At 45.1% G+C, this 20,895-nt stretch overlaps 1 protein-coding gene across 1 annotated transcript in view; it reads left to right on the top strand.

Moving 5' to 3' along the window:
- ROCK1 (Rho associated coiled-coil containing protein kinase 1) overlaps positions 1-20,895 on the top strand; it is a 2,273,505-nt gene that overhangs the window by 318,606 nt on the left and 1,934,004 nt on the right. The window contains exon 2 of the mRNA XM_086965620.1: positions 4,377-4,458. Coding sequence (XP_086821746.1) covers positions 4,377-4,458 — 82 coding nt within the window. The remainder of the gene's footprint in view (positions 1-4,376; positions 4,459-20,895) is intronic.

The following is a 20,895-nucleotide window of genomic DNA, read 5'->3' as shown; positions in this document are numbered from 1 at the left end:
ACGGGAGGAAGCGTCCGCTCACCCCGCCATCTTGGCCACGCCCCCCCCAGTGGTAATTTTTAAGGTAGCGAGGTTCAGGTTTTTTCAGAATAGGGTTTATTTTTATTTTAACTGAAAAATGCATTCTTTTCACAAGACAATTTATGATTTCAGTAGTGGTGTTAGTCTTTATCCAGTTGGTTTCCTTCTGATAGATGACAGCATGATAGTTTGATTGTGGGATATGTCCTTCAGGGATGTAAATGGGTTTGTCTTCCTGTACACAGTGTTGCATGTAGCCCATTTGGTTGAGATGCCAGGAGATTGGTCATGGTGATTTCAGAAGTGGATGTGTCGTCAATGTGTTTTTGGATTGTGTATGTCTTGTACTTGAAGTAGATAGTTATATGCTTATCCTTGGAGTTAGAAAATGCAGTAGAGGATTAGGGGTATACACAATGCTTCTTGACTTTTGAGAGAGAGCTTTGCTGTGAGACACTATTCTGGCTTTAGTTATTTACTAGGGAACTTTAACCTCTTTTCTCATATGTCTCTGTATGGTGGAGAGTTGCTACAGTGGGTGAGGTCATGAACCAGCTTCTTCTCCTTGCCTGTTGGCACTTTTGCTGGCAGTGATTACTTGGTTTTACCATTCTTCACATAGCCTGAATTTTGAGGAGCGAGATATTGTTGGATTGTGTTTGTCAGCTGCCTTCTAGAGGAGGCATTTGATGTCCTGTACAATAGTTTTGCTCATTTTTGTTACGGTCTGATGCAACAGAGCCTTTCGGATTTCTGTACAGTGCATATTGCGGGATGGCTCTTAAGAATCTTCTGATTGATTTTTGTTGGCCTCGGTGGTTTGATACATTTTAGAGTGCGTCATAGTGTGACGAAAGTAGTAGAGGTTCTCTTTTTATTTGCTGGTTTTTCAAGCCAGCGATTTTTCAGACTCTTGCACACTTGCACAGCACTCCTCTGTATCCACTATCTTGTTCAGCAGCCGGATGCGGCTCCTAGGGCAGATATTATTGTTCATAAGTTCTGTGTCGCATGTAGATGATTATTGGCTTGGTATGTTCTTCGATCAGTAAGTATCGGAGTACAATACTTATTTGCCATCCAAGTTTGAAATGATCAGTCACAGGCTGAAGCCCAGTACCATTAAGACTCAAATATTCATTCTGGGAAAGGTTGTCATTTGAACCCTCTGTTTTGTCTCATCAAGATGGGAGATCACCTCTCCTTAGGAGCCGTGGTTAGGAGCCTTGGATGTCGAATTGACAAACAGACATCAGTTGGGGGTCAGCTCTTTGCTCATGTATTCAGCAAATTAGGCTGCTGAACAAAATATTACTGTTGTTCCTCAGGGTCTGCACTTCCTCGGTGAGCGCCACAATTGTCCAGAACTGATTATGCTAAAATATGCAATTTTCTGTAGCCAGTTTTGAAAGACAGCAGATGATACAGCAGATGGTGGTCAGACTAAAGTAAAATCACATAAATCAGAACATATCTCCAGTTCATACCAACACTGGCTACATACAACCCAATACATTCACCATCAAGTTCTGTTTGACTCATCGTTCCTGTTTGAATCAGACCCTGCCTAGCTTTTTCTCAGTCTACCGGACTAACCAGAGTAATTAAGCCTTGCAAATCGTATGATTTTTTTAAATTCACTATTACAGTTCCCCAGTGAATTCAGAAGCCCACCAATACTTTATATGTAATTCATTCTTGTAGTTTATATAAACAAACTATTAATCAGGTTTGGTCCAATTTTGGTGCAGATCTGTGCAGAAGATTGTCCTGTTCCCTGAACAGAAATCGCTGTTGAACTTTGAATTGGTAAATGCAACTTTTGGGGTTCTCCCTGCATATTTTACCTCCTTATTTATTTATTTAGAAAGTTTTATATAGCGCGAACAAGATCTTTGCAGATATCAGAGCGCTTTACAAGGACAAGGGGGTGATAGAATAATAGTATGTACTAGTTGAGGTAGTTAGGTACAAGGTGCATAGTTACATAGGTAGGTCAAAATACAAGAGGTAGGTCAAAGTTGAGGTAGTGTAGGTACAAGGTGGATTGTCCAACAGGTGCGCCAATAATATAAAAGTACAAAAAGAATGAACATATACTTGTTTAAGCGTGCTTAAAATGCTTTTGGAGATGGCATAAAGGTAGGCATAGATGAGGTAGGTGAGTACAGGGTGCATAGTCACACAGATGCATCAGTAATACAAGAGTAGGAATAGTTGAGGTGGTGTAGGTACAGTATACAAAGTCAGACAGGTGCGTTAATAATCAAAAATATACAAAGAGGCAACGTATACAGTCAAATAAGTCGATAATACAAGTAATACAAATAGTCCAAGGGGTCAGGCAGGTAGTACAGAGGAGAGTCTTGAGAAATACAGAATAATAGATCATGTGTTTTTAGCCATGAGGATCGCTTTTACTTCTTTCCTAAAATGTTTGTTGGAGGAGATGAGCCTGGTTTCAGGAGGGAGTGAGTTCCATATCCTGGGCGCCATTACTGAGAAGGAGCGTTTATAGGTTTTTTTCCTTCCGAAATCTTTGAGGCTTCAGCAGAAGATTGTTTGTGCTTCTAGTAGTTCTAGAGCCACCAGAAATTGTCAGCTTTTGAGTGAGGTAGGCGGGTGAGTTCATGTGTACAGCCTTGTGTGTCATGCAGGCGATTTTCAGATGTATTCTGGCTTCAAAAGGTAGCCAGTTCAGGGATTTAAAGTCAGGGGAAATATGCGAGTGTTTTTTTGAGCCAGTGATGAGTCTCGCTGCAGCGTTAAGGGACGCTCTTAGGGGTGCCGTTGTAGTTGGGGGGGAGCCCGCAGAGGGCGGTGCTACCGTATTCTATGTGTGGGATGACTATAGATTGTACTGCAGTTTGGAAGTCTTTGGCTGGAAGGAAGAGTTTAAGTTTTCTCAAGGTATTGATTTGGAAGTTCGCTCCTTTGGTTGCCTTGCTGATGTGCTGCTGCATGTTGAGATTGGCGTCAAGTGTTATGCCTAAAGATTTTGCTGAGTCTACGATGGTAGGTTGAACATTTAGAGCAGTTAGGCGCTTTAACCATGTTTGAGCGGTAGAGATTTTTGCGGGAGGTGAGGTCAGAAGGAACTCAGTCTTCAGCGCATTGAGTTTGAGGTGATTCTCGGCAAGCCAGGATTGGGTGTTTCTGATTGTGGTGTTCAGAAGCAAGATGTCCTTGGGAGATTGTATTTTGAGATAAAGTTGGGTGTCGTCGGCATACATGTAAAAGTGAACATTGGATGCTTGTAACAAAGTAGTGAGAGGTTCCATAACTAGGTTGAACAGTGTAGGGGAGAGGGAGGATCCTTGAAGGATGCCTAGCGATACAGGTACCGGAGAGGACATCAGGTTGTTGCTTTTGAATCTCTGAGACCGGTTGTGTAGAAAGGAAGTGAACCACTTGAGAACAGTCCCAGATATGCCCATTCTTGTGGTTAATAGTTCGAGTAGGTTCTCATGTTTAACTGTGTCAAATGCTGAAGAAAGATCAAGAAGGATGAGGAGGCAGGTATCGTTTTGGTCTAGGATTTGGAGGGCGTCGTCAACTATGTGAGTCATAGCAGTTTCGATACTGTGCCCTGCTCGGAAGCCTGATTGATGAGGGTTGAGGAGATCAAACTTATCTATGTGTTTAGTCAGTTGTAGCTGTACGCATTTTTCCAACAGTTTAGCGAGAGTGGGAACCCTTGTGGGAAACCTTGACCCTTGTGCTTGAAATGTCAGTTCTTCAGTTTGAGCCTCCTGTATTCTTTTCTGCAAAGGAGTGTGCAGATTTCCCATATTATGCTAAAGTTATTGCAAACAAATATTTTGTTTGCAGGTATTCTAATATAGAGAAATGTATTCCCAGCCCTTCGCTTTACTCCTATTTCACTTAATTTTCAATTTTTTTGTACTCTTTTACATTTTCTTCAGCCATTCAATTTAGTTTCTTTATAGGTTCTTGTTTTAATTGGTGTTACCCCTGAATGGTAAACTTTGTTACCTTTATCCAGTGCATGTTTCTGGTTCTGTGGCGATTACCTTTGTTCAGAAATATCGATTGCTTTAAGGTGTACTTCTTATGTCAGATTCTTACCACACAAATATGTTCAATTAAAACAGTTCTGTCATTCAACCTTCTTTCGCCCTGTAAATGCGGAGATAGTATAAAGATCTTCGACAATCCGCAAAATGGTCTCTGTCTCTGATAGTGCATGCACCATTGGAATTATTGATATTTCCATGCCTTTCTTCTTCATTGGCCTTCTCTTACTATCATATATTTAATGTCCATTTTAACTGTTATTTGACTACAGTTTTACTTTGCAATATTTTACATTTTTTGTTTAATTTGTCCTGCAGGATGGATTGGATGCCTTAGTGCACGAGTTGGATTTTCCTGCCTTGAGGAAAAACAAAAACATCGACAACTTTTTAAGCAGATGTGAGTAGCAACATCTTTTAATAAATTAAGCTTGTAAAGTATTATTTATATCTAAAACTTATAACTTATTTGGCGAATAAATCAGAATAGAAATGCCTAGTCCTTCAAAATAGAATTATAGAGTAAATTAGGAGTTCCCTTTAGCTTGACACTAAAATATGGCACTCAAGTTACTCTTCATGTTCTGTAGAGCATTGGCAAAGACCACGTTTTACTTTTGTACACTGCATGCACACATCATAAGGGCCCACACAGAAGGAAAACACTTGTTGATAGTGGCACGGGAGACTGGATGGTTTAACATTTCACTGGTACTGCTAGTGTGCTGGAGCAGGCCACAGTGTTGCATACCTTATGTCACTATTTAGGGTGCACACATGGTTTGATATCCATGTCCCTAAAAGGTATGAGTGTTCAGTCTTATTCCTGTGGGGAAAGGGATAGCTGACAGGTATCTCACACCCTATCCCTTAGGCCACGCTCTAATCAGTACACATAGAAAGCTATGGTAATGGGGATTTATAGAAGCATATATGGATTACAATGATTATGTAAACACTTGCAAAGGAAGATATGCTGTCTGTCAAGAGATCTTCTTTGACATTTATGAACCCTAATTTGTCCGATCCACGCGTGGGATGCTGGAGCAGTTTTAAAAGGGAGAAAAAAAATCACTCAACCAAAGCAAAATAATTAAATGTGTATGAACAGGCAGCATTTGCATTGCACATTTTTTTGTTTTAAAACGGAAATAAAAATTAAATCATCCAAAACAAGATCTAAATTACGAATTGGGTTAAAGAAAAACATACATTGGCTATTATGTCATTGGTTGCCCTTAAGCTGTCTATCAGTCACATCCATGGCACACAATAACTATCCATGCCATTTTGTAGAAGACATGACCAGCATTATGGTTCACTCAAATGTGCATACTGTTCACTCAAATATGCATACTGTTTACTTTGGGGCTTCTATCGACAAACAGTGGGCAATCCACAAGAAGATGGTCAAAAGTACATGTAAGCTGGCAGTTTCCATTAGGTTGGTTTTTACAGGACGGTGCATTGAGCAAAGTTTTCATCATGGATGACCTATCTTTCCCTCGGTAAGCAATTCTTATTTTTTCCACGTAGTCTTATTCTTTCATTTAATGGTCCTTCATTAGCAGGCCTGAAGACCTTCAATGTTCACATGGCAAGAGATGTGAACGATAATATAGTGGCTGATATATACACATCATACTTTGGCAGTAAAAAGCAAGGTAGATGTAAACTATTATGACCGAGGATGATGTAATGTAACTGTATTTTCCTCGGGGAAACCCCTCAAACTGGACAGTATGCCTATTTGAAAGGGACATCATGCAGCTGTGTCTAAAGTGCACACTGCCTCCAGACACAAGCTTTTTGGAATGTTTGTGGTTGAACCTTTGCCCTAGCCTTTATAGATGTAGGGGGGTTAAAGATGGGGAATGCCTTAAAAAGACACCAAGATATTACATCTCCTAAGAAATCGCAGCCAGATTGTTTAGATATTATATGGCCTTTATGAGAATTTTTAATGCACATTCTTCAGAAGTTGTTCAAGAATAGCACTTACCTGGCTAGCTCTTTTGCATAGCATCAAAGAGCCACATTTGTAGTTTTTTCAGGAATAGTTCAAACCTACCTATTTCTCACCAACATTTAAGTTCCTTATCATCTAAAGGAAATATTGATCTGTGGTCTTTGTATCATGCTGCAGTCCATAAAAGAATGGACCTTGTTATCTTGAAATGCTGATGCCTGCTTCCTTAGTTGTTCAGCTTCATTTGCTCATAGTGGAAAGGTATGGGGTATTCGTAAACATCCTATGGCATCAGACAGTCTTCCACCTGTGTTCTTTGGGCCTCTAAACCTCTTGTGGGTTAATGTTGGTACCTAAGGCATCTCATAATCTTTGTTAATAGATTTGTGGCACACTTCTATCTATGTAAAGCCTTTAGTAAACACCTTAAGAGTCAAGTTATATGCTGAAGTCTTTTTTTTTTTAACACCTTATTTTTATCCTTTTTATATTTTACACAACAATGTCCACGTCGGTGCTTTCATAACATATTTTATGTTAACATAAAGTGTATTTTGCTTGTGCGGTCAGGTACATGCTCAAACTGAAAGTATTAATATAAAAGCTATACAAACGGATATATCATGACCCTTGCACATGACAAGTTAGTAATGGAGTACTTCTTTCATAGGTCCTTGAATGGCATCTCTTTTATGGGGACAAGTCCAGTTTGGCATGGGATGGAAAATTTCCTAGTAGACATGGAGGAACATTTCTTTCCTATTAAGGACATGGAGGCAGGGATTATGCTGTACCTCATTTATTTCCATTTCCAGCCGTATTAAACAAGAACAAAAAACTATCTTTTCCAGGATGCACAAAATAGGTTACTCTTGGTCATCCAGTCAACAGTGGGAGACTCCTATGACGGTATGAGTGTCAATAACTTCTTCCTCTTTCTTGACTGCGACAGAAGCTTGTGTCTGTTAACCTCTACTCCATTCTAGAACCTTATGCAGCTGAAAGAAACCATACACAACCCCATGAATCTTGACTTTTTCTAAATTCTGATGCTGAACAAATGAGATGGACATAATAAAATCAAGCATAGAGCGAACAAGAAACCAAAAACAGTAATATGCATCACAAATAGCCTAACATTGTCAATGAAGAAAAAACAATAAGTACTTATACCTTGCGGAGAACTGATACCTTATTGCAACTAATTAAGCTCCCAAACAATCTTATTGGGTGTGAGAAAAAAAGAGGAGCCTCAGGAACCTTGGGTGGGAATAATCATCGCCTCCGTGTATGTAATAGAATTGAAACTTTCCTTCATGTCTAGTAGGAAAGTTTTCATTCTATGTCCAGATAGGAGGCGAGAATTATGCTAGTTCAAAGTTTGTCTACCACCAGAGACGCCATATTCATGACAGGCTTTAAATAGAAACACTTTGACATAGAGTTGGACGACCAATCTGCTGCATTAAAATGTTCTTCAGATGAGCCCCAGGAAAAAAGCTTTTGAGGCCAGTGCACCTCTTACTGAAGGGCCTCCAAAGTGCGAGAGATCAATATCCGCTTCCTGCATAACTCAGCAGATCCAGTGACCAATGTTGGGAGGAGCTACCACTTTGAAAAGTTTCCTGAGTCAGATTAGCAATTTTCGCTCAACGCGTGGATGGAGTACCTCCGTTATACTCTCAAAAGCCTTGAGACAACTTACCACACGCAACTTAGGGACCTTGTCAAAAGCTGGAACAGAGACCACTTTAGAGTTTGTCTTGGTCCGATGAGAGATTTGTAAGGTAACCCACGGGATGTCCAAAGCTCTCACATCTGATACCCGTCTCCAAGACACCAGACATAAAAACATGGCCAGCTTTGTGGACAATTCTTTACGCAACAAATATTTGTTTGGCTGCTAGGATTTGAAAATATTTAGAACTTTAACATCCTAGAGGGATGAATATCGAGGCTTCGGGTGAAGAGCCAGACTTATGCCTCTCATCAGTTTGCACACCAATGGATGTTCTCCCACAGGAAAACCTTGATTAGGAAAATTACAGCAGAAACTGCTAACCTGTACAAGTTGATTGTACGATATGCCAAACCCTGGGCAGCCAGAGATGCCCAAAAATTCAGCACGGGGACCACTTTGCACCCCTTGGTATCCTGATCATTCCTAAGGCACCAACTGACCCATCTGGCCAATAACAGCTCTATATATACGTATCCGCGAAGTATGTCATAATCGTAGCTCTGCGACTGGAACAGTGAGGTAATTAGGATGTGGGGTATACCCAGCCAAATGGGCAATTTGGTCCAATCAATTGACAAGGGGTCTAAACAGACCACAGTCACAGGGTGAGGAAGGGCACCATTAAATCATATAGTGTGTTGCCAATCAAGAGATTTATAAGGTCGATAATGCTGGGAAGGGCAGTGGCAGTATACTCGTGAAACAATTTATCTGTTCTATTGACGACAACAAAAATAAGGGCAACACCTGCATTAGGGACATCACATTGTGTCAAATACGCCGTGCGCGGTTAGGTGGTGTTATGGCAGCCGCCATAATCAATAGTAGAATAACAACTTATCAGTGTCGGCGCATCAATGGGTACAAAGAAAAAGAAAGACCTTTTAAAATTCAAGCTTGAAAATCCTATAAAATATCACAATATAGGAGGCTACACCGCCACAACCGTCTCCGGAAACAGAAGTGAGGGGTTTGTGGACAAGCACAAGCACTACTCCGGCATCTCGCAGATAAGTACCAGCCCAAACGTTGGCAGCGCCATGTGTGTTTTGTTCCATCCGCCCAGGCTGCCACTAGCATTATGCACAGGTTCTTGCGAAAGGCCAGGGACTCTCCAGCAATCTGTCAAGCCATAAGGTACGTGTGGCTCTGGAGGACTAATGGGTGATGGTTGCCCAGAGGATTCCAAAGGAGTTCTGGAATGCTGGCTAAAAGGATCCGAGAATCCCAGGAAAGTTACAGAAGAACTGGAAACCACTCTTGAGATCCCCAAAATGGCGTGATCCGTACCACCTTCACTCTCTGTCCACAAAGCTAGGCCGCCATCCTCATGATCATGGTAAGGGTGGGGGAGGCATTTCCTGTCACTACTGCCTAGTCCTGGTGTCAAGCATCCATGGCCACTGCTAGAGGGTTAGGCGTCCATATGAATGCATCTGGAAGTTTAGTGGTCTAACTGGGACGCAAACCGGTCTAACGAAAAAGGGTCCCAAAGGGAGTCTAGTCTCCGGAACAACGTGGGGTTCAACTGCGACCGACTCATGTCCAGCCAGTTCCTGGAGCACCAGTCCGCCACCATGTTCCGGGAAGATACTCTGCTGTCACAGAGATGTTGCGGGACAGGTAGAAGGTCCATAACTCTTTGGCAGTGTCTGCTAAGACATTTGACCTGGACCCCTCCTCCCAAGTGGTTGATGTTTCTCACTGCAGACACACTATCCATTTTGAGTAGGACTCTGCAGTTGATCGCGAAGGACCCGGACATCCGCTCAAAGCAGTTGATGTGGAGGTTCCGCTTTTCTGCGGACCACTTTCCTCCTGTAAAGGAGACACCGCAACAGGCTCCCCAGCCAGATTTCCTGGCATCGGACTCGACCTCCATATCTGGATCTGAACAGAAAATGGCCCGACCGTTCAATGCCTCCATGTGGTCGAGCCACCACCTCATCTCCTCTTTGACTTTCTCCCTGCGCTGGATCTGATCTGACTATTGGATGCCCCGGTGGAGGTGAAATCCTTGAGGCGCTGAAGTGCCCAGTTGTGAAGAGGACCCAGATAAATCACACCTGTATAGACAAAGAAAAAAGCCCCACAACCTGGGTCACCTGACGGAGAGAGGTTGTAGACCTGTACAACATCCTCCTCAACTCTCGACACATTTTTATTATTTTCCTAGCAGGGAGGCTTAAGGTTTTTTCCACTGAATCTATGACAAACCGGAAGAATGTTGTCTGCCAGGAAGGGGTCATGAGCGACTTCTGCTCGTTGATAACAAAGCCTAAGCCCTGCCGCAGATCCACTGCCATCTATAACTTCCTCGTCAATTGTGCTGGGCACTGATACAATATAAGGAGATAGTCTAGGTATATGATTTGACGAATACCTCAAGCCCTGAGGTACTCCACCGTGGCCGTGAGCACCTTGGTGAAACACCAGGGGCCCGATGAGAATCCAAATGGCTGTATGGCGAACTCATACATACTATTGTGCCACCTGAATTGTAGGAACCTGCGGTAAGGGGGCTAGATTGGGAGCACCAGGTACGCATCATTTAGGTCCAGGCACACCATCCATTCGCTTGGGTTCAAAAGGTTGTGCAGAAGATGGACACCCTCCAGCTTAAAGTGGTGGTAGACCAACCCACCGTTTAACTCTAAAGGTTTATTACTGGTCGTTGCCTACCATCAGCCTAGTCCACCAAAAACATGTGGCTGGGGAACCCCCGAGAGTGCAGGGAGGTCCTATGATCTCTTCTTTTTGCAGCAGATCCGCATCGTTCTGGTCTATCAAGGTTGCCTGATCTTCTGCAAAACCCAGCATACATAGCCCCGATTCCTGAACCAGGGATCTGGAAAATCCATATGAAATCCAGGGACGGTCTGAAGAACCCAGGCATCGGAATATAGGTGTTCCCAGTTTTGAACAGAAAGAGCCAACTGATCTCACACTTTTATTGTGGCAGAAATGCAAACTCTCACCTTTGTGGGCCTGGAACAGTCCTCTAGCAGAACCTCTGGAACAGCGGCCGTGGTGACCTCTGCGTGACTAGAAGTATTCCCTCGTTCTAGACTATTCGTGGGTCCTCTTGAATCCTCTTGTAGGGCCTTGTATGTAGATGCGACCCTCCCCACAAAAATGTGTGGGTTGAACATTTTCTTAATCAAAGCTAGCGTCGTGTCTAAGGAGGTGAAGGTCGCTACAAACTTGCCGAGCTCCCCAAAAAGCCCATCTTGCGCAACCTCGCCAGCCTTTGTGGAAGCCATACCCTCTAGTTTGGAGTCCGTTTTCAACAGCAGGGAGCTTCGCTGCTCTGTTGACAGGATGCAGTTCGCTTTCCCCTGACAAGCATTTGTAATGCAATAGGTCTCGCATTTACGCAAGTTTAAGCTATTGGCATTGTAAATGACAATGTGTTTTATTTATGTTTCAAAAACCAAAACATAAATAAAAGGCATTGTCATTTACAATGGCAATAGCTCCAACTCGCTCAAATGCGAGACCTGTTGCATTGCAAATGCTTGTTTGCCTGTGCTACACTGAACTGATGTGGCAAGCACTGCAAATTAAAGTAGTGCGCCCGCTAAAGTGAAAGCAGATCGTGCTGGAATAAGTAAAGACCATTAAAGAAAATAGTGCTCACCCACTAATTAGCAGAGACCGTGTAACAAGCAAAGTAAAAGGTCCAGTTATTATGGACGGTAACAAATGCAGACAAGTAGGGACAGAAGCCAGCATTTTCGAAGGACAATGACACAAGCCCATGACCAATATGGGCAGAGAGTGGGCTGGGCTTCTAGGGCTGCCACTAGGCTCGTCCTAAAAAATGACGGCACACTGCGCCCAGCCAGATGTTGACTCCAGAGAGAACAGGGTGCCTGAGGCTTGGGCCTCCTCCACCAGGTAGTACATTTTTGTGAGGGGGCCACAGATATCCAACTGCTTGTCCTGGCAAGAATGTCACAACCTATCTATACCCTTATTGGGACCCCTAGTATACTTTTTGAGAAAAGTGGCCATATGGGGATCTAGCTCAGGTGTCAGTGCAACTTTGCCAGGAAGGGAGGGGCAAGGACATTCCTTCCTAAGGAACGCCCTAACCTCTTTATCCAAGAACTTTCTGAGGTGACCTGCTACATACTTGGAGACCTTTTCTGAAGGGTCCCACTCCGCAGGTCGGGTTGCACCAGATCTTTGAGATCTAGCATATCTGGGGAGCCCTGGTCTAGGGGTTCAGAGGAGGCAAAGTTGTCTTCCTCTGCGTCTAGGCGGGGCAAGGCCGTTGCAGTGTCCGTAAAAGAATCTAGCTATCAAGAAAAGCCTTCTTAAGGTACACAAATGCACACAGGTCCATGCCGGAGGCAGACTTGCGCTAAAGTGCCCTTTTTGGTATGAAGGGGATCCCCAATAAAGGGTGACAGTTGTTCTGGTCTGTTTGGGGGACACAGGCAAACTTTAACTCCATAATATGGCGCTCAAAGGGCCCTATGGTCGCCACCACCGCTTAGTGGATGGAGGCTTCTACCGCCTCTCAAAATTCATCGTCTAATTGAAGGACCTGCAGTGATTCCTCCTCCGTGCACTCCTCCATGACCCTAAGGGCTGAAGGAAACTCAATGCAAAGTGCCAACTATGCTCTGGAAGGTAATAAAGTATTAGGGACTTCGGCAGTGTGAATTCCCAACTTACGTTGGGCACATGACTAGTGTCAATGTCAAAGTAGCCTAAGGCCTGATCATGGAGAACCAGTTTCAAATTGGGCATGCGAAGCGCGAGGAAAGGAGTCTCCTGCCTCGGGCATACTCATCCTACTAATCTGAGGGTATCTGAATACCTGGGCCCTGCCCTGAACAGCCAGGAGCGGCGGTGCTGGTGCCTATGCTGCTCGCGCAGGAGCGTAACTAAGGTGCTAGATATAGACCCATGTGTTGCCAGCAACAAGGGCATAAGATTCTACATATTTTTTTTAGTTCTTTTTATTAAACAATTAATACATCAACATCAGGTACATCAAAGTGTAAACATATATGTAGCTCATTGCTGTTACAGTCTGATCTATACAAGAGTACGTACTTATTGGCTCACCTGCACCACTGACATTGTGTGTTGGTCCGCAGTTAGGGCAACGGCTCTCTCCTGCTTCCAGCGTCCCGCCGTGAGGGAAACTGCCATCGCTTTCACGAACCGCGGCACAGGGGCCCAGGGACTACATCTCCCAGCTGCCCCGGCACTCCCGTGACGCTCCCGCTGCGCCTGCTGGTGCCATAAGATCACGGAGCGTCGAGCGGCCAGTGGGGAGATCACCTGCACCACTGACATTGTGTGTTGGTCCGCCGTGAGGGCAACGGCTCTCTCCTGCTTCCAGCGTCCCGCCGTGAGGGAAACAGCCATCGCTTTCACGAACCGCGGCGCAGGGGCCCAGGGACTATATCCCCCAGCTGCCCCGGCACTCCCGTGACGCTCACCCTCCCCCTGCGCCTGCTGGCGCCATAACATCACGGAGCGTCGAGCGGCCAGTGGGGAGCTCACCTGCACCACTGACATTGTGTGTTGGTCCGCCGTGAGGGCAACAGCTCTCTCCTGCTTCCAGCGTCCCGCCGTGAGGGAAACGGCCATCGCTTTCACGAACCGGGGCACAGGGGCCCAGGGACTACATCCCCCAGCTGACCCGGCACTCCCGTGACGCTCCTGCTGCGCCTGCTGGCGCCATAAGATCACGGAGCGTCGAGCGGCCAGTGGGGAGCTCACCTGCACCACTGACATTCTGTGTTGGTCCGCCGTGAGGGCAACAGCTCTCTCCTGCTTCCAGCGTCCCGCCGTTAGGGAAATGGCCATCGCTTTCACGAACCGCGGCACAGGGACTACATCCCCCAGCTGCCCGGCACTCCCGTGATGCTCCTGCTGCGCCTGCTGGCGCCATAAGATCACGGAGCGGCGAGCGGCCAGTGGGGAGTTCACCTGCACCACTGACATTGTGTGTTGGTCCGCCGTGAGGGCAACAGCTCTCTCCTGCTTCCAGCGTCCCGCCGTGAGGGAAACAGCCATCGCTTTTACGAACCGCGACACAGGGGCCCAGGGACTACATTCCCCAGCTGCCCCGGCACTCCCGTGACGCTCCTGCTGGCGCCATAAGATCACGTAGAGTCTCCCGCCTAGTGGGACGCGCGCGGGCGAAGCCCGGGCAAAGGGTGGGCCTTCTGTGGCCGTCCGGGGCCGGTGGAGGCCGGGCTGGGCCACCCCCTCTGTTGTTACGATAAGGAGAAATAGGTAAGCGCAAATTATACCGCTCACCTGAGCAGGAGCAAGTGAACGCTAAGGTACGCAGAAAGTCTCCCTCAATTATATCCTACCTAACGTCTGCTGTGGGTGCTTTATCCTCTGACATTGCCCTAGCGGAAAAGGAACTTGGTCTCGACCAACATGTTGTCAACTTATCTGGTTCATCGCTCCCTCTCCTGAGAAATCCTGTCCCCCTGGAACCTACCATATTGGGTCAACAATCCATCTTGTACTTTGCAAACACAAGTCGCTGTTCCATCAGAGGATAATATCCTTTGTGTTCAGCTGGGCACAGATGCAGCAATTAAGGACAAGCCCAACAAAAAGGAGACAAAGATAAACACAAAGAAGATAGGCAGAAGGGATAAGATGACCAAGTGCGACACTTTGTCCTGTGACTCAGTATTAATTAACCAAATTCAGTCCAGTGTTCGGGACATGGTAGAGGAGGTCTTTACCAGCTGTCTGGAGAAGGCCCTAACGGATGTTGCCAAGGATATTATCGATACATTGAACTCCTGTGTGGCGGATTTATTGGCTAAATGTGAACGTATTAATTCCTTTCTATCTCGGCACAATTACATCCCAGGTACCACACAACCAGCCGTCACAATTCATGACTCCCAAATCCCGGGGTAGGGCCAATTGGGAGATCTGGGGAAAATCATATGCCCGCAGGAAGGGGGATGCCTATAACATCTGAGGATACCATTAGCCATGAATTAACATGTTCTCAGGAAGGGATGCAGGCGCAGTTAGAAATAAGACAGCCTAACGCTGATTCTACTGCCCCTCCATCTAAACCACTTAAGGACCTTAGGCGCTCACAGAGCTGGAGCAACGGTCCTAATAAACCCCTCATAAACCTCCCCCCTGCGTCAGCCCCGCTTGTGGCAATTCTAGTGAGTCCCCCTTTGGCAAGAGGGGAGGTGGAGTCAACCGATGCATTATTATCACCAACCAGAGACTGGTGCGATCGTAATTGCTCGGGAGACTCCGAAATCTCACCCTTCATACTAATGGCCAGACGGGTGGGTTGGATTCGTGGGACTCGAAAGAAAGTAAGAGGGGATTATGTAGTGGTAAACTTCAGCGACCCCCATGCATCATCACGCATGCTGTGGGATGCCTCAGAGTTAAATGGGGATCCCGGTGGTATTCGGGCCTTACCTTTAGGTTTCTTTTACCCCCCGTCCCCCTCTATCTTAACAACAGCAAGGAGTCGCTGCCAGGAACAGCTGGCTGGGAATAAGGTCTGGTCCACGCACAACTCCTCTATTAGGGCTGCCCAGTCCACCTGGAGCACTGTTGGATCCTCGCTCCAGCCAAACCCATCAAAGTCTATCATTTATTAACAGTACCATCCCTCTTGCCAATATGTTCACGCCCTTGACACAGCTTGATTAAACTGATTGACTAGCCCATACCAACCTCTGAACCCAGGTTGAGGCTCCCACCACCTCTGTAGGGGAGAGGGGCAACTTAAGGGTAATGAGCTGGAATATTGCAGGGCTACGGGCAAAAAGGGGTGATGTAAATTGGCTGAAGTCTATTTGTTCCAACGAGATCATAGCCCTTCAAGAAACCTGGGATACGGACTGCAGTTTGTGGGTGGATGGCTTTAGATCTTATTTCAAGCCCGCCCGACCATCGATAGGGAGAGCTAAAGGGCTTTAGATCTTATTTCAAGCCCGCCCGACCATCGATAGCAGGGAAAGCTAAAGGGGGATTAATGTTATTGATATCAGTTAAACTTTGGGCCCAGGTTAAACCAATAATAAATTATAATAATCAATTTTTATAACTCCAATGAAACTGAATCCCCGAACGAACACTTGCGTTATCTGACACAGTTTTTAACTGTATATAAGGAACAGCAAATCACTTTTTTCCATATTATACTCATGGGAGATTTTAACATTCATTTATGCAACCATAACTGCCGGATAAGTGACCCTAACGGCCCCCCCACTCTGTTTAACCTCATTTTGAACATACGGCAGGGGGTGAGGCATTGGAAGAACTTCTTTTACAAGCAGACCTTTATGAGCCCTGCTTTTTTGATAATGGCGAACGGGTGCCAACTTTTGAAGCCAGAGGCTGCGAAACTTTTATTGATTACATCTTTATATCCCCGTGTCCTTTTAGGGATTACCCAACAGGTCTAATGCAACCCGTTCCTCTTTTAGTGACCACAATCCAGTAATTCTAGCATTGGATAAGTGTTTGTCATGATGCCATCAAATCCACCCTGACTGGACCTACTGATGTGGTCCCCTAAGCTCAAAGGAGGAAACTAAAATGGGCAAAAATTGTTCCAGAACACTTCCACAAGAGCATAAACCTCAAATTTAAGGTAGAGATTAGCAAATGCTCAGACCCTGATGTAATGGGTAGGGACATCATCGCAGCCTTTGAAACCATCTGCTCCCGGGTTGCTTTAGACCTCACCACAACCAAGACAACTAAACCAAGGCCAATAAAAATATGGTTCGACCATAATTGTACTAGGGCCCACCAAAAACTGATTAACTCCCTGAAATCGGTACCCCGGAATCAAACCTACATTGCAAGCCTCAGAAAAGAATATAAGCTAGCTATCAATACTAGGAAAAATGAAGTAAAAAAGGCAGCCTGGGATGCTTTTTCCATGCAAGAGGTCCTTATGACAGCTCCAAGTTCTGGTCCATTGTTAACACCCCGTTGTTTACGGCGGATGACAATGGGGCTTTAGATATCATTATTCCGGAGGGTGAGTGGGTGGCCCACTTTGAAGGAATATACGCCAGCAATCATGGGGCTGAAACCTTTAGTGTCCTCCCCTGTACCCCCCCTATGCCCGTCCTGATTTTTAATGTTCAGGATGTTGAGAAGGCAATAAAAGATTCCACTTGTAAAAAAGCCCCTGGACCTGATGGGGTCCCGGTAGATTTTTATAAGAGTAATATTGCACTGTGGGCCAAAATCCTTAACAATGTATTTAATGCCAGTGTTACCCAGGGGTTCCCAAAATCATGGTCCAAAGTGATCATAATTCCAGTTTTTAAAAAAGGGCAAAGAAACGACCCTAGGTGTTATAGACCCATCTCTCTAATCAATTCTGCCGTAAAAATCCTTGGAAAAGTAATCCTGGACAAGGTCTCAGACTGGGTGACCGAGCAGGGGATCCTGTCTGAATTTCAATATGGGTTTAGAGCTGGCAGAGGCACTATGGGCCAGTGTCTAAACCTTTATTTTTTGATAAGTAACTACACCTTGGCCACAAAGGGCTCATTGTATCTAGGATTTATGGACCTATCCTCGGCTTTCGATCTGGTCAACAGATCGAGGCTGTGGATTATCCTCCTGTATATGGGGTTAGACCCGGGCGTGGTGCACTTCTTAGCTGACCTGCACCAGGATCTGTATGCGGCAGTGAGTCTCTCACGATGGTAACTGTACATGCCCTTTTAAATCGGGTAGAGGAGTACGCCAGAGGTGCATCCTGGCCCCCTTGCTTTTTACCTTATATATTAATAATATTGATAAAACCCTAGGGGAAGCTACTCTGGATACTCCGCGTGTAGGAGGCCAAGCCATCCCGGTCCTCCTATACGCGGACGATGCCATTTTACTAGCACGTACCCCACTAGGCCTGTAAAGACTCTTGAATTTCTTTGGTGATTACATGAGTTTGTTAGATCTAGTTGTTAATATATCTAAATCCCATGTTTTAACGATGGGACCTAGGAAAGACAAAGCTAGAACCTTTTATTGTAAGGGGTCGACAGTCACCAGAGTTAAGGCTTTTACTTAATTGGGGGTCCTGCTCGATGATAGAGATTTGTGGGTCCCCCAACTTTTAGCCAAAAGAAACGGCGTAAGCAGGTCCGCATCTGCCATCCTAAGCTTTGCCCGTGGCAAGCCTTGTGAGGCAGTCCTGACAATCTACAAGGCTAAATGTATTACAGTTGCGGCGTATGGTGCTGCCTTATGGGGGGTATAAGAATGTTGAGGGGATTCAGCTGGTTGAGAACAATTTCTTCCGATCCCTCCTTTCTATCCCCCAATCGTCATCCACCTTTGCTGTCCATCAAGAGCTGGGGATGGGATATATTTCTGATCTGTTAAGCTTGGCTCCTTTAACTTGTTGGATTAAAACCTGGTTGAACCCTGAACTCGGTATGAATCGCCTGATCTTAAAAGATTGTATGCTCCTAGATAGAGCATCTGCAATACCTTGGCTCACCTATATAAAAGATACGTTTTTTAAACTAGGGTGGCCTGAAATATATTTTAACCCAGATCTGATCACTAAACGCGATGTCAGTTGGGTAAAAACTAATTTCCTGTCACTTATGGCCCAGATTCGTGAGACCGTGGAGCTGAAAAAACCTACTGTTAGGGCTCATTTTCTTTTAATGACATCCCCCACTATAGAACCCTACCTAAAGTTGGTATCCAAGCCGTTTCATCGCTCGTTACTAATAAGGTTCCGCTTTAACCTGATTCACTATACTTTTGGGAACCTTCATGGCTGGATCAAACCTGAGGAGGGTGCTCCTTGTGAGTGCGATCACAGCTCCACCCAAAACACTGCCCATTTTATGTTGTTTTGTGATTTTTATTCTCAGTCTAGAAAAAAGTTTATCCTTCCACTTTTACAAGGCAAAGGGTTCCTTCAAGTGAAACCAGCAATAATGTATTTGCAGCTACTGGATACCCCATGGGTTACTTTTAACATTGCAAACTTTTTGGTGGCAGCTGCTAGGAAGAAGAAAATAAGAAGCCATGTACTGTTTTTTACATGATTATCATGTTTTTAAACTGTCTCTAAATATTAACTTAAGAGATGTTTTTATTACATTTGTTTTTAACAATATTTGGTCTCCCATTTGTAACTGAAATGGAATATGTTTGATGAACTTTTATGATTTTAATTAATCAATTAAAGTGATCTTGACTGACTGACTGTGACAACATTTATGGTGACTGTGGATCATCATAGGAGGGTATATTCGGGAGGGGAATTTCTCTTCGATATATCAAAATATATTACAGTTGTTCCAGTTACATGACTATTTCTGGGGGCACCCTTGTGCCTCATATACCGTCTTTTCCCTGAACATGCACCAGTCCATGTCTCGTGCCCAGGCCTCTAACGGTGCATGGGTTGCTCCCCATAATTGTGCAATATTTCTCTTAGCCACCATAAGGCCCAGTGTTACCCATATGATGCGCTTATTGTTAAGGAGGTCCGTGGGCTCCCATACATTCAGGAGACATCGTTTGGCTTCGGGGCGGACAGTGATGGAGAGGACCTCGCTAATAGTCTTGTGTATGTCTCTCCAATATCGCAGGATGTGTGTACACTCCCATAATGCATGCAAGAAGGTTCCTACGCTACCATAGCGTCTCCTGCAAGTGTCTTCTTCTGTGGTTCCCATTTTTTACCAGGCATGGTCCCGTTATGTATACCCTGTGAAGTATTTTCAATTGAACAAGCTGCAGACTGGCATATATAGCCACCTCACGTGGAGATGCTATGGCTGCTACCCAATCTTCGTTGTCTATGACTATACCGTCTCTTACCCATTTCTCATGAGTGTTTTGGTGTGGGTCATCAATGTCAGTTTTTTGTATGTCAAGGAAATGGTCTTTGACTTTAGGTATCCGTCAAGCAATTTGTCCTCTAGGGGCTAGGATTCCGGAAGGGTAGCCTCCTTTTGTAATAGTGAGCGTAGTGCGTGATGGACCTGCATATATCTGAAATGTTCTGTAGTAGCCAATTCATATTCTTGTTACAGGGAGTCCCATTTATCGAAACCCTTCGAATTCCATAGATTTTCAAGTTTGTTCCACAGAGGGGCCGCCGGAGTAAGTTTGTGTTTCCATCCCAAGCTTCTATTGGCAGCATGCCAGACTTGCACCGAGTGTTTGTTCGGCCCCGCGAGCGAAGTTCTTCCGCATTTGGAATATAACGCTCTACAATAATTCCCACCCGGCAGCAACCACTGATCCATAGCATAGCCTGGGTCATCAATCCGGTGTTAGGTACCATGGTTGATGGCTGCCAAGTGTGATGCCCAATAATATTTTTTAAGATCGGGAGGGCCGATACCCCCATCATACCAGCTGAGGTTACGTTTTTTAAGAGCTTTGCGGGGTTCTCCATCCCATAATAAGCTTCTCTTTAAGCTTTCAATTTCCCTAAAGTAACTGGCAGGAACTTGACCAGGTGAATTTTGCAACACATATAGGACGCATGGTAGGGACATCATCTTAAAAAAGGAAGTTCTACCTAGCAGCGAAGTCGGGAGTGCTTTCCAGCCCAGTTTCCTTTGCAGGGGCAGAAGGAGATTACGCTCAAAGCGACGAGTGGGGTCTGCTGTGACGAAACTTCCTAAATATTTGAAGCCCACCTTCGTAATCTGAATCGGGCAGCCTTTGGGGAGAGTGGGTGGGGGTCTCTTGAGGACGTATATTTTAGATTTGCTCCAGTTGAACGAATAGCCGGAGAACCTACCGAATACAGCAAATATGTCTAGTACACTTATGAGGGATGCCTTAGGGGAGGCTAGACAGAGGAGGAAATCGTCCTCGTACATTGAAATGAAGTCTTTCCAGGATTCCGCCCATCGCAGCTCTCTTATCTCTGGATCTCTGCGGATCCAGGAAGCCAGTGGCTCCAGTGCTAGTGTGAACAGGAGGGGGGAAAGCGGCCAGCCCTGATGAGTCCCCCTTCTTAGGACGAATATTTCAGACTTTCTGTTATTGACTACTTCTTGGGCTAGGGGCTTCGATTAGAGGAGTTTAATCTATTGGGTGAAGCGCAGTCCAAAACCCATTTTTGTGAGAACTGCGAAAAAATA

Source organism: Lissotriton vulgaris, chromosome 4_1 (genome assembly GCF_964263255.1).
Source record: "Lissotriton vulgaris chromosome 4_1, aLisVul1.2, whole genome shotgun sequence".
NCBI classification, from domain to species: Eukaryota; Metazoa; Chordata; class Amphibia; order Caudata; family Salamandridae; genus Lissotriton; species Lissotriton vulgaris.
This window is presented reverse-complemented; position numbering and strand designations above follow the sequence as displayed.